This window comes from Oryzias latipes, chromosome 16 (assembly GCF_053564925.1).
Source record: "Oryzias latipes strain Hd-rR chromosome 16, Olatipes_Hd-rR_3.1".
Classification (NCBI taxonomy): domain Eukaryota; kingdom Metazoa; phylum Chordata; class Actinopteri; order Beloniformes; family Adrianichthyidae; genus Oryzias; species Oryzias latipes.
The window spans coordinates 32,089,882-32,104,016 of NC_136252.1; the positions used below are offsets into that span (position 1 = coordinate 32,089,882).

General features: G+C 44.1%; 1 protein-coding gene across 7 annotated transcripts in view; it reads right to left on the minus strand.

Moving 5' to 3' along the window:
• Positions 1 to 2: 2 nt before the first annotated feature.
• The window catches only part of LOC101162240 (lamin-A), a 30,956-nt gene continuing 16,823 nt past the window's right edge, over positions 3 to 14,135 (minus strand). For 5 of the 7 annotated variants that reach the window (XM_078932564.1, XM_023963839.2, XM_023963838.2 and 2 more), the window contains exons 3-13: positions 5,987 to 6,143; positions 5,487 to 5,612; positions 4,844 to 5,014; positions 4,426 to 4,551; positions 4,135 to 4,355; positions 2,227 to 2,521; positions 2,022 to 2,129; positions 1,830 to 1,949; positions 1,698 to 1,760; positions 1,343 to 1,492; positions 3 to 979 (exon numbers count right to left, since the gene is read on the minus strand). In XM_078932564.1, coding sequence (XP_078788690.1) covers positions 944 to 979; positions 1,343 to 1,492; positions 1,698 to 1,760; positions 1,830 to 1,949; positions 2,022 to 2,129; positions 2,227 to 2,521; positions 4,135 to 4,355; positions 4,426 to 4,551; positions 4,844 to 5,014; positions 5,487 to 5,612; positions 5,987 to 6,143 — 1,573 coding nt within the window. In that variant the 3' untranslated portion in view covers positions 3 to 943. The remainder of the gene's footprint in view (positions 980 to 1,342; positions 1,493 to 1,697; positions 1,761 to 1,829; positions 1,950 to 2,021; positions 2,130 to 2,226; positions 2,522 to 4,134; positions 4,356 to 4,425; positions 4,552 to 4,843; positions 5,015 to 5,486; positions 5,613 to 5,986; positions 6,144 to 14,135) is intronic. The other 2 variants (XM_078932566.1, XM_078932565.1) reach the window with 1 other exon arrangement.

Below are 14,135 nucleotides of genomic sequence, written 5' to 3' on the forward strand. Positions count from 1 at the left end.
GGTTTAGTGGAAAATAGAGCTTTTACTTGATCTTTAAGAAAAAAAATGACATCAATACAAGGATTTAACATGATCCAGCAAATCCTGCCCAAGGAAAAGGAGAAAATCTTCAAGGAACATATAAGATCTTTAAAAAAAGAAAAAGATTGCATGACAAGTTGTGCACAGAAAACATGATTATAGACATTTAACAACAATTTCTAGAAGTCCAAAGGCACTTCGAGTGAACAGAAAGAGCAGGACTGAGCAGAAAGAAAGACAGAAGGAAAACAGCATCACGTATTTGCTGTACACGTTCTGATAAAGTTTCCACTGGAGAATATTTCAGCTGCCACACTACAGTACAACTTTAAGTCCGATAAACTCCTGCTGGGCGGGTCTTAACGCTGCTAAACCTGACAGGAAGAAAGCAAACGGAGGAGGGCGGAAACGGCGGTCACGCGACGCCTCGTCCGTCCTCAAAAGGCACCTTTAGAGCTGGAAGCAGACGCTGCTTTCAGGGCGCCGGCTTCACGTTTCTACCGTCCCGATCAGACGTTTTCGGGAGAACATGTTCGGCCATTTTTATCAAACAAACTTTCTGTAAAAAAATGTTTACCTGAGCGACCCCAGCCTCCTTTGGAAGTTTTAGCATAAATATATTTTCCCATTTTACATAAACGCAGCACGAAAACAAGTCAAAACCAAAACTGGATCAGGCTGAGGGGGCCTCCTGCTGTGCGTGTTGAGTGTCGACAGCTTGTTCATCACTAAAAAAAAAAACCTGCGTCGGATCGAGCCTTGAACAGAGACAGCAGAACGGTTCCGCGGTCAAAACGGTAAAGAGAAATCCGAGTACAAAAACAAACAATAACAAAAGTCAAAGAAAAAAAAAACATCAAGACAAACATCCTGAAGGTGGAAAACTTTTGGCAATGCTTCCTGGCGAGGTCCGCCTCGGTTCCTACATGATGGAGCAGTTCTCCGGCTTGACCCGGCCCTGAGGAGAAGACGGGATTGGAAATGTTAATACCAAAGAACCGCAGAGAAATAATAAGAAATGTGTGTTTTCTCTAAAAGCACAAAACAGAAAATATGTAATAAATACAGGACACAAAATGCTATTAGGAAAATATGCATTGAAAATATATTAATTGGAGCAAAAATATTAATTTTTAGGGAAAAATTGCCCTAAAAAGTTTCCCACAATTGACAATATTTCCTTTTCTTGGGGCCAAAATATCTTAAACTGATCATTTTTTGATTATTTGATCAGGAACCATCATCTGTAGAGAGACCAGCTTAAGTTTGGTGAAAGCAGGTTAAGGTCTGAAGAGAGGCAGCTGAGGTCATGTGACCGCACCTGTCTGGGCTCATTGGTTCCCATGAAGAGGGAATGTCCCACAAGGCCTTCTGGCAGACCGCCACCGCCGCGCTCCGACGACTGTCCACACGAGTCGCAGACCACCGTGCGACTGCGAAGGTTGTACTCGCCGCTCGTGCTGTGAGCTCCCTACAGGGGGCGACAAAAACAGCTGCTTCATTGCGGCTCAGAGCTTTTTGTTCGCAGCCGGATGGCTCCGACGGCTGCGTGTGGGTCTGGCGCACGGGAACCCAGGGTTCGAATCTCAAGGGACAAGACTGCCTGGGTCTCCCTGTGCCGGTCCCCAGCCCGACCCCTGACGGGATACGCCAAAGTGAACGGGGGAGGTGGTTACCGTTTCGTCATCTTCCTCATCTTCTTGGAAAAGGGTGCGCGTCACTTTTCTCGCCGCCATTTCCTGGAGGAGAAACAAAGGTAAAGCTGCTGCTGCTGGAGGCAAACCAGTACTAGAGAGGCGGAGTCACACCTCCCCGCTGGAGCTGACGAGGATGATCTCCAAGGAGTCGCCAGTCCCCCACGAGTTCTGGTTCTTCCATACCAGGTCAGTGGGGGGGTTGTGGGTTCCTCCGCCCGACGCGGCCCAAATCTGAGGAGGACAAACACGTCCGGGTCAGGTTTGATGGTTTAGGCCTCATAAGGCAGGACGTCAGGCACCTACGGTCACGGTGGCTCCGGCCTTCAGGCTGAACTTGCTGGGGAACTTGTAAGTGACGGGGTTGCCGTCCCCCACCTGCGCCTTCACCTGCCAGCTTCCCAGAGACTGATCCTGCAAATCGAAGGATGGACGGTGAGCGCCACGATGGAGGGTGAGCGCCGCGATCGACACGTTCGCTCAGGAAGATGTATTATTGAGCCCCTCCCACCTCGTCAGACTTGTTGCTCAGACGGATGAACTTCCCCTCCAGGTCCACCTCGTTCACCACAATGCGTCCGCTGGCCGACGCCTGCTGGCTGATGTGGGACTTCACCACGGTCCCCCCCACCATGCTCGCGGCCACGCTGTCGTTGAGGCGCCGCTTTTTGGTGCTGCTGGCGCCGGAGGAGGTGCGGCTGCTGGATGCCACAGCTGAGGAGTGCAGCAGGCGGCTGGCATGGGACGAGCCGGTAGAGCGGGTCACAATGACCTTGGCGGAAGGGGGGCTGGGTGACAGACGCAGCCTGGTGGGGGGAAGGTCAATGTCAACTGTGTGTTATGAAAGAGTTCCTCACACAAGAGGAAGTTTTTATCAAATGTTTCACACAAATATTTGTCATATTTTAAATTTTCAACTTAAATATTTTACTGTATTTCTGTCAAAAGCAAGCGCACTGACAGAAAGGTTCCTGTAGAGGTCAGTATTGAGCCGCTGTGAGGCTTAGTTTTGTAAAAAAAATAACCCATTTGGTTGAAATGTTCACAATAAGTCAGGTGAGGTTTAAGATCTGGGATAGCGGTAAATTTCCAGTTTCTGTAAAAGAGCATTTCGAATTTTCCCATTTATTATATTTCTGTCCCACAGCAGCTCTGGGCCACAAAGGGGGGGGGGGGTTGCCGCCCTGCCACATATACCAAAAAAAAGAAAAGGAAATCACAAAAATTGCCCACATCCAAATGTTGGAAATCCACTAACAAAACCAAAACACATGTCAGTGATTTCCAAAAGAAGGTCTAAAATTATTATGGGATGGCCACAGGACACACGGCTTGGCGGCCATTTTGTGGCAAGGTGTAAAATTGGTCGATTTTCACGTTTTTGCTCAAGCAATCTCCACAAAATTTCACCCACATGCTGCCAGGTTAGGTCTACAACCACAACCGAGATTTCGTCAACTTTGGACTTTGAAAGGAGGCTAAAAAGTTAATGAAAGAAGTAAAAAATTATAAAACAATGTTTTATAATGTTTTGTCTATTTTACTGATATAGTATTTTTTTTTAAATCATAACAATGGCTTTTCTAAGTAACATAATCTGCATATATTTTGGATAACTGATCTGCATTTGCCATGTTGATTTCTAAAATAGTTATTTTTACATAATAATTTAGTAATTCATATTTGTCACTTGCTTTATTGATACTTAATGATTCTTAATTCTGTCTGATAAAAGATAGGAACCGGATATTGATAAATCATGTCATAAAATGGTTACGGTAGAACAGCGGTGGGATTATATAAGTTCGCTTCCTTCCACTCCCTTTCAAGCAATATTTATTAATATGTCTGATCTTTCTAAGTTTGATCCGTCGTTGTATGAATGTATAACTGATGATTGTATTGCTTTTGTGTATTATTTCTATTTGATTGCTTGAAATAAACCATTTCAAATTAAAAAAAAAAAATCAAAAATCTATTGCCTAGACTTTTATCGGTGTTGGTGTTGGGAACTAAAAAAAAAATAAAACTGAACGAAGCACTATGACGTATGATGAGTATGTTAGAAATGAACCAAAAAGACTTCTGTTGCCCTGAGAATCCAAAAATCTGGTTTGTCCGATTCTTCTAAAAATGACATCGAACTGTTCGTCACCTTCAAGCGAACAAAACATCAAATGGTTGCTATGAAGATAAAACCTCTGAAAAAGCCACCATTTGTTGAAAAAAGGGTTTCATGAATTTGTTGCATGCAGCTCTACTCAGGCTGTCTGAGGGGGAAAGTGAGGGTCAGTCTCTTACCCAGTGAGTACAGGTAAAGAAGGGGTATAAGGGTGCAAGGACGGGGCAAGTTGCTTTAGGTAATTAAAGTCCTTCTTTGCTTTCCTCACATGTCTTTTTTTTATGTGGAGCACCTCACCTCTCCTCCTCTCCCTCCAGCAGCGTCCTGTAATGGCTGATCTCCATGTCCAAAGCCAGTTTGATGTCCAGCAGCTCCTGGTAGTCCTCCAGCTGCTGCTGCATCCGGGCCCGGTTCTCCGCCATCTCCCGGTCCTTGTCCTCCAGGCGCCGCCTCATCAGGTCCCGCTCCCGGCTCAGAGCCTCCTCCAGCTCGCGCACTTTGGCCTCGCTGGCTGAGAGCTTAAGGAGAGATGGTCAACGTCAAAGATGGCGGTTCGGATCAAGAACTACAGTGGGGGGGGGGGCGAACCTGCTTCTGCAGCTGGGTCATCTGAAGCGTCAAGCCCTCCAGACGAGACCGGGTCTGCTGCAGCTCCTCGTGGGCGGCTCCCACCAGGTGGGTGGTTCTCTCGGCCGAATGGCGTGCGTTCTCCAGCTGATAGCAGAGGCAGTCTCGAGTCATCCAACTTTTTTTTTTACTGATACAAACTTTGTAATTTCTTCACATCAGTTTTTAAAACTTTATTTAAGCTCTACAGCTAACAACACATGTGTATTGTTGGGTATGGGTCAAAGGTTTTGTGTCCCCGTGTTCTTTATCTCATTTAGATCGGATAATTTTGAAACATAAACCTAGAGAAAAAAGTCATTTTTTCCTTTAGGAAATAACACAAATGGATCATTCACTGTGTGGCCTGCAGGAGGCGCCAAAGCTTCAGAGTTCTTACCCTGGAGTTGTAGGTCTTCTCCAGTTCCTCCTTGTAAATGCTGACCTGCTCTTCGTGCTGAGCTCGCAGCTCGACCAGAGCTGCCGCCAGCTTGTTCTCAAACTCCTGCTGTCTGCTGCAGTCGATCTCCACCATCCGCGACTCGGAGCGCCGCTTGGACTCGCGTGTCTCCTGCAGGGAGGCGTTCAGACACAGACCGCTGAGTCTCAGGAGCACTTCATTCTGGATCATTTTCCCCCGTTTAATGCACCGTAAACACGAATAAACGCTCCACCTGCACTGACCCGCTTCAGTCAATAAACTTAATTGTATTGATTAGCCAGTTAGCGGGCCCTAATTACTTGTTTAGATGCCCACAGCTCCAGCAGAGAAATCTTTAACTCCCGATTCCATTAAAGTTCTAACATTCATCTGCTTCAGTTTCAAAATAAAAATAACGAGAGTCACATCTCAAGCTTTGGCACTTTTCCTCGAATTTAAAAGGAGAGGAGGGATTCAAACAGTGCATGAGGGGCTACTGCAAAGCAAACCAGTAGGTGGTTGGACACAAACCAACATGCTGCAGGAAAAATGGAGGAAAAGCGGCTCAGATGAGGGAGACGGGGGAGTAAAAATAGAAGTGTGGAGGCTGAGAAGCTCAAACCTCATTGTAGATGTTCTTCTGGAACTCCAGCTCCTCCTTCACGGTCTGCAGGCGGTTCTCTGCGTCCACTCTCTTCAGCATCTCATCCTGCAGCTGCTTCCTGGCATCGGCTAAGTTCATATCCAGCTGGGAGAAAGAGGAGAAAGAGATGAGCTGCAGGTCTGAGTCAGGAGAACATAGCATTCCTCAGTTTGACCAGTAGGTGGCGAAATGCAACAGCAGTAGCTCTGAGCTGAGATTCATTGATAAAAGCTGCAGCAGAGGATGCAGCTTCATTCATAATCAGCTGCCTGCAGGGTTTGCACAAAATGACTGAAGTGTTTGTGCCTTTTGCAGGTGATGTTTCTGCACTTCAGCTGCTGTTACAACAGGAAGCAGTTTGTCAATCAAACATTTTTTGTCTTCATATCAACACTTTGGGTCTAATATTTGATGCTGAGACGCAGCAGAGGGAAAACAAACGGCCGACGCAGCAGCACCAGACTCCGTCCGGTGCTCACCTTAGCCAGCTGGGCCTTCAGGTCCTTCACTTCCGCCTCCAGATTTCGTTTCTCCCCCAGGGCGGTGGCCAGAGCAGCGTCTTTGGAGTTCAGCAGGGCCTCCAGGTCCCTGAGCCTGGCCAAAGCCGCCTCCAAGTCCAACTCCTTCTTGGTGTTTCTGCAGATGACAGAAAGCAGAGGTTAACTTTAGACACACGTTTGCATTATATAACTTCTCTCTACTGCTTTCAGGCATGACATATTTAACCCCGCTGGCCAAGAAAACCCAATAGCACCTGTTTTAATTGTATGTGGACGAGGCAGTCTGGAATGTTTTAACTTAATAACTTTATTCATTTTAAAGTGTTCTGACATGTTGACAAATGAATTTCTGTTTGTATAAACAATAAAGTTCATGTATCCATCCATCCATCCATCCCAGCCTTTGTTCACAATGAGCCCAAAGCAGGAACTTAGAGAAAGAAACTACAGACACAAACAAACCAAACAAGAAAAACATTCAGCTAAAGCGTCAGTGAAGACTGAAGAGATTTAATCCTAAATTAGCGGAAAAACATGTAAAAAAGCAAAGACGACGCTTCTAAGAGCACAAAAAATGCCAATAAATCAAATCAAACGTTATTAATAAAAAGCACTACGCAGCTCGAAGCGTTTTACATTTAAAAATAAAGACAATGATAAAGTTACTGCTGATGCCAAAATACCCACAAAACCTGCAATGATCACAACTCCTCATCAAGAAAAGTCTCTGCTGGCTGACAAAAGTTGCTGGAAGGCGCTGAATGACATCATCACCTAATTAGCATTCTTCTGGGGAAATGGCCAAACAAACAATGAATAGAAACATCATAAACACATCCTCCTCTTCTGTCCAGGCTTTGGACTGGTGAATATCAAAAGGTACACTTTGTTAAATTTGGACTTTTAATGTAGCGGGGTGTTAAAGTCCCTCCGCTCTACTGCTGCTGTTGTGGAAGTTGACTGTCGCACAGAATGCCTTGAGGTGAGCGGAGCCTTTCGGCTGCATCTCACTTCATGTGAACAGATATGGCAAAACAAAACGTCCCCCCCGAGTTCCCTCCCTATTCCCTAAATACTGAAAAACTAGAGCGTAAATTACAAAGTAACTAGATCACAAAGTAAAAACCTAATAAATATAAATATGTTACAAAGATTTATGAATCCACTGTGTTCTAATGATGACAACTTGGACGGTTTATAAAGAAAAGTGGTCTCTATTGGCCAATCTACAGAGCATTGATGCACACTGGTTTTTCATGAAGACTTCTGGGAAATTCCCACTCGGTTTAGGAATTGTAGATCGGACACCTCTACAAAAAGGTGAATGCCCCACAATGCTCTGTGTAGTGTGTAGAAATCTTAGTCTCTAAACACCAAAAAATATCCAAAGACACCTGGAAAAGTCACAAGATTTGCAAATCTTTTGAGCAAATAAGTCACTAAAGTGGGTCCAAAAGTCACTAAATGTTGCAAGAAAGTCACCAAATAAGCAACACAGACAATGTTCAATGACAATTTTGAAATATTTGAGTTCAAATCCAAATTTGGCAAAGCACCTCCTAGTACCAAAACAGAAAAAAACAAGCAAAAAAAAAACAATGACTACTGAGTTAAATACACAACCATGCAAAAATATTCAGAAAAGACAATGAAGCTACAACACACTACAATAAATGACCCTCGTTAAACCAGGTGAATGAACAGAGAGAAAAGCATTTCTCAATACAAGGCAAAACAAGGCAAAATAAAAAGGACAAAGAGCAAATTGTAACATGTTTTGTAAAAATACTAAAATAACAAAATGCTAACGCAACACTGATAAATAAATGAGCCTAAAAAGATGATGAAAGGCAATTTTAATGCATGCCTGAGAATAGCAGGTGAGTACAGCATTAAAATTATAATTTGCACAATAAATATAAAATAAAAGTTGTTTCAAGAAACTACATAACATATATGTGAAAATCATTACAATCAAAGTAAAATTTCCCTGAATTTGAAATTTACAGAAAACAATAATTTTTGATACAGCACGACAAAAACGTCCTTTTTGTGGGAGTTTTAGTCTGTTAGAAAAGTCTGGCGTGAACGCAGCGTTACAGTCAAATACTTTCTAAAACATTCTTTTAATAATGAGGTTGCCCTTCTGGTTTGCAACACACCTTCATAGTTGAGGAGTTTTATTTGTGCTCTGATCTTTTCTTCTGATACTATAGTGGCATGTGGGCTGTGTTGCTTTTGTTCCATTTACATATTTTAAGACCGCATTTGGAGAACGTTGATCAATATAAACAACAAACACCGTCGGAGCCCCAAAATCGTGACCTTTGACCGTCGTCTTAACCTTTCTCTCTCTGCTGAGCTCCATTATTGCAAAACTAGAGAGCGTTCCTACACAGAGCCTCTTTAATAGACGTACTGTGTCTTGATCTGAGCGTAGGTGTGTGAATGAGGAAAAAGATCAAATAGGATAACGTGTTTGGGGTTCACAAGAAAGGACTAAAAAAGGTTTGGCATCTTTGAGAATCTTTGAGATCATTTTTGTCTGAGAATGAAACCATAACAAAGATTAGATTGCAGCATTGTGAAATAACTAAGCAACGAACCTGCAGTAAAGCACGGCAGTGGAGGAGTCATGATTAGATTGTTGACTGTGAGTTTTCCCTGCATGTCAGGGGAGACAATACAGCAACAGAATCCAGATGTTGATCAAAGTTCAGACCTCCAGATCTTTTTCCTTTTAATATTACGCCAAACTATTTCAGGCTTTAGAACGCATCAGCACAAAGTTTCAGCAGTAGAAGGGGCCTCGCTTTTTTCATTTCACAGTGGTTCCCGGCGGGCGGGGACAGCTGTGCCGCAGTGACCAGGCTGCAGCTGAAACAAGCTGCCATTGTTCGTCCGTGGCGGCCGTCCGTCCTGAATAGGAGCCCATTGAGCTTCATCTCAAGGGAAGCTGTGTTGAATTAAGAGAAGTCACATTTGTTGCACATGTGCTTGCATGCACTGCCCCTCCTACAAACATCTCTGCAGGAACCAATTTAAAGAGCTGGCTGGAAAAGTAAGCTGGAGCCCTGCATGGAAAAACAATCGACTCCCAACAGAATATGATGATGGAGGAGGAGGAGGTTCTCACAGTCTAGGTGGTTTATGCATGGCAGAGGAGGAAATGGGCTCCCTGTTATTCCATTTGGCCCTGAAGGATCGTCTTCATCCGCACTAATAACGACCATCTGCTTCCAGGCTGCTCGGGTAGACCTCAGCAGCAGCAGCAGCAGCCGAGAGCAGAAACTGTGCCACAAACACAGCGAGTTATTACACTCACAATTGAAACGGTGCTTCCAGATAATCCGGAAATCAATATCTATGACTGTCATCATCAAACGGCAACAATTAAATTCTGCCTCCTGAAACGAGCTGAACAACTGGACTGAGTTCAGCTGCCAGCAGAGCTGGGATGATGAACAAAAAAGTTTACTGCAAAACAATCTAATCTCACAAAAGTGCTTTAACCCTTAAAGAATGGGATTTTAGCTCCAGTGTTGACATTCTTTCATCCAATGCAACTCTTCAACTGTTTATGCAATAAACGGAATTCCTGAAGCGGAGAAAAGAGGCTTTGCATATCGCTGTATTGCCATAATGCAAATGGAATCAGCTGATTTACATTGATCATTTAAACAGATGAATGGTTGCTGCCGACATCTCTGGTGTTACAGGGTAAAATACCAGGAAGCCACATCTTAACTCAAAATGGAGAGCGTCATGACAGTGACGGTCCATAGCAACCATTAAACTCTTATGGTTACCACTAATGAATCTTTGTAGTAACTTCTGTATCTCTACGGTAACAAAAAGGTTCCACATTTCTTAGCCTTCATTAAGTTATGTGTTGAAGTATGTATGAGATGGGGTCCTTTTTTCTGGACCACCTTTCTCTCGTGGGAGAGAAAACGACAAACCAATAAGTGCGTTCCTTTTGGATCAGCCAGCAAATGTTTAAAGGTAGAAGAAAGTCCTCTTTGTCATTCAGTTTCCCAAACACGTCTGGGCCATCAAGCCACCATAGCGATCGCTCCAGCCCCATTGGCCCTGCCACAGAATCGTGACCTGTCCAGGGTCTGCCCCACCTTCACCCAACAGTAGCCGGGACAGGATACTAGCCCCGAAAGGGAAACAATGAATTAACCCTTGTGCTATCTTGTGGGGTCCAGATGACCCCACCCTTACATTGACGTGTTCTCCCTACCATGACAAGGATGGATAAAGGTGAAGAGGATTTCATATAATCCATGGACACCAGTGAAGATCACAAATGATAGAAGAAAAAAGGTTCAGAGCACTGTCTAGTGGGTCTAGATGACCCAACTCCCAATGTTAACGTGCCATGGAGCCTGTTAACGTTGGGAGTCATCTAGACCAGTGTTTTTCAACCTTTTTTGAGCCACGGCACACTTTAACCTTGACAAATATCCCGCGGCACACCAGCATCCAAAACAAAAAAAAAAGAAGCAGAAACTCATAGTCTGTATTGATCTACTGCCCCCCTCGGTGGATCGTCACATTCATCGTTCAGGATCTGCTGGATTTTTGTGTAAACATCCGTCCAGGTGACGGTCAGAGCTTAGAACTCGGCTCCATCCAGGTGGTGTTTCTATTAGCAGATGGAGGCCAGCTGAGATTTAACGTGGGCAGAGGAGACACAGGAGACACGACAAGATGGTCATAATGCCAAAAAATATAGATATTTTCTTATCTTTATGGCTGGAACATCTTTGATTCTTTACGATCCAGGTGTACAGATAATGAGCGTAAATACACAGCGGAAGAGATGAAAGTGCGGTTCAGAGACACACCTAGTGCTACTGTAAACATTCCCAGAATTCTTGGACAGTCATTAACCTGAAGTGTCGAAAGATGAGCATGTCTAAACAAGTCCACCGCCCGCCGCCTTCAGTGTGTGGCTGCAACTGAACCCAAAAAAGAAAAAAAAAGTACAAATATTTTAATGGGTTTGTTTAGGCTGGTAAAAATCTAACTTTCCAACTTTGCTGAAGACTCTGAACTCACCACAAAGCTCGTTAACAAATTGGAGACTTGAAGAATTAACATAAAGACTCGGGGAAAATGAGAAACAGACGGACTCAATATTTTTAAGGTGGAACTGCAGAGATGTAAAGTTAACTGCATTATTAGACTGCTGTGCTTTAATTAGAAAATGCAGCTTTGCAGTTTGAAATGTAGTAACTTTTACTAGAACTGAGGGGTCTCAGGGGTCAGTTATGCCCCAAAAACCCTTAGAAGCAGCCCTGCCGTTGTGCGTTTTGATGTTTTCACAAAGGCCTTTCGTGGGATTAGTTGACATTCCAGCGGTTCGGGTTACCTGAACCTGTCTGCGGGCCACGTGTGAAATCCTAACCACGCCGGTGGAACTTTTCTGTCAGATTACAAACACTGAACCAGACATTAAACAGATCAAATCTCTGAAAGTCTCTCTGACTTTTAAGGATCTAAGTTTGCAGGAGTTGATTCACAAAAACCTGTTTTTGTTAGTAATAAAAAAAAAGATAAACTGGATTTGATCTGCGTCTCCTTCAGCTAAAGGTGCATCTCATAATCCACACTGACAGGAGAGGAGATGCTTTTATTTTTGTGCCTTTTTCCTCCCACACAGCAAACCCCGGCCTCCCAACAAAGACCGGTAATCCAGCGAAAAGCCTGTCAGTGCATTTTCCTAAAGAAAAAAATTGAAACAATTGTCAAGAAACCAAACAGGAGGTGCAGGAGGAGGAGGAGGAGGAGGAGGAGGAGGAGCAGTGCACCAAAACACAAATAGATGAACAATAAAGAGGAGAAATGTAAGGAGGAGGAGGAGGAAGGAGCTGCATGGGCCTCCAGGATGACTCACGGCTTTCTTTGTCCCGCGCGACACGGGAACAAACTCCGCCCCACGCAGAGGAAGAAGAAGGAAAAAGGCTCCTGTTTGCTATGCCGTCGCCGTGGAAACCAACTCCAGGTTTATTACGTTCCTCCACCTCGCTCAGGAGGGCGGAGGCATTTACCACCAGAAAATAAAAATGGTGGTTTTGTTCAAACTAAAGGGAATTTAAAGATTTTGATGATAAACAAGAGACTTTGTGAATTCTACAGACATCGGAGGCCTTCGTCCTCATCCTCATCCTCATCATCCACCTGAGTGTTTTCTGCTTTGCAAATCAAATGCATCTCTGTTGTTCTGATGGGTTTTATGGAGTTTTAAAGTTTTTTCTTGTTCCTTCTTATTTCCTCATGTGACATTTTTGCAGAAACCTTCATCACATCAGGTGATAAAACCGACTCCTTCGTGCTTTACTCTCCTCTGGGTTTTCAATCGTGAGCATAACATAAACATGCAAACACACCGGCCCTCGAGGCCTGGACTTCCCCTGCTTCACGTTTTAATGGTTCAGGGTTTTTCATGTGTAAGCTGATGCTCCTTCCTTCAGTGGTTCTCTGGAATCTGAGCTTCCTCCTCCAGCATTCCTCCACAAAGACAGTCACCAAAGGAGAAGGACACTCCCTCATGTGCCATCCACATGAGCGAAAACTCTAAACCAAAAGACATGCAGTGATAAAGCCCCACTCCCATCATCTTTGGGTCTATTTTCAAAGCCTTTTCCAGTGGTCTTCTAATTATGATTATGCTGTTTTTAGCATAAGTCAAAAAACCTGTGTCGTTTTCTGGGACATAGTTTCTGCAGTTGTGGGCGGGACCAATGGTGTGAGGCAACCAAGCTCCCCTTCGCCTCCCCCGTTGATGAGAGCTCTCTGTTTACACGCTCTCCTGCTAGCTTACAGCCCCTCAAACCCGAAACCAAACATTAGCGGGGCAACAAAAATGGCGAGAAGCTACCAATTGTTGCAGTTTTGAGCCACATGGCAGCTTCAGACGAGGAAACAAAGACGTACATGGACTTAGACGTCTTCAAGTGCCTCAGAATGGAGCGGAGCAGGGAGCCTCTGGCTTGCCGTAGTATTTTTTACATCACAAATACGATCTTTCATCTCGTTATTTAAATGGTGAAATTCTCAGAAATGTAATGTTGAGGTTAATGTTCTTACTATATGTCCTCCATCATCAGAGAAATGCTATGAGAACATGTAAAAAACACAAAACAATACCATTTTTATCGGGGTGGGTCTTTGATTACGGTAGCAGAAATATTAAGGAAGTTTATGTTTTAGCCCCGTTTGAAAATAGAAATGTTAAATGAAAAGAATGAAATGTTTTTTATGATAAATCCTTTTCCAACAGCAGACTGTAATTTTAGTGTCGACTGCTTCCATGCAATAAAACACAATTGTTCTTAATGAAAGGATCTGAAATGAAGTTCAATTATAACACTTTTTTTAAAGTTTTAAAAAGGAAGGATGACCTAAAGGCGTTCTCCTGAGTATCTGAGAGAACCAAGTTCTCCATCTGTTCCTGATTCCAAGAGCTTGTGTTCATCCTGCAAACACACACATGCACATATGCACACATGCACACCCCTCTTCTGGAATGTGTGGAAAGGTTTTCCTGATGACTCACTCCTCAAAGGAGGAGCAGAGGGATAATAAAGGGGTTCTCCTAAACTCCCCCCCTAGATGGACTGACATGTTCTCCAATAGCAGCTCGTTCTCCCGTTTCCTCCCCCCGCCGTGTGGAGAAAAGTGAGGGGAGAAAGTGACTCAGAGGAAGGCGGGGGAACAACGGGGGCTTAGAAAAAGAAGAAAAAAGATAAACAATGTGCAGCACAGCAGAGCATGGAGACACGCAGGAAAAGGAGCTGCTGAAGCCGCCAATGGAGACAAATGTGATTCAGTTTGATTTCTGATCAGAGTCTAATTAAAAAGCTGCTTCACTTCAGCTGCAGGTCTTCTAACAACAGACGATGCATGCTAGACCAGAATTATGCCTTAACCTTTCCACAACTACCCAGGCTGCATCCTCCATACAGCAGGAAAAAAAGACACTGGGTTTTTGGGCTCATAGCATTCTGTATATGAGAACTGGACTGAGTGGCCCCTCCCCCCCGGCATTCCAAACAGGAAGTACCTGCTGGTTCAAGGAAGCCAAAATCCCATAGACTTCTTTAGAGAAATAAAC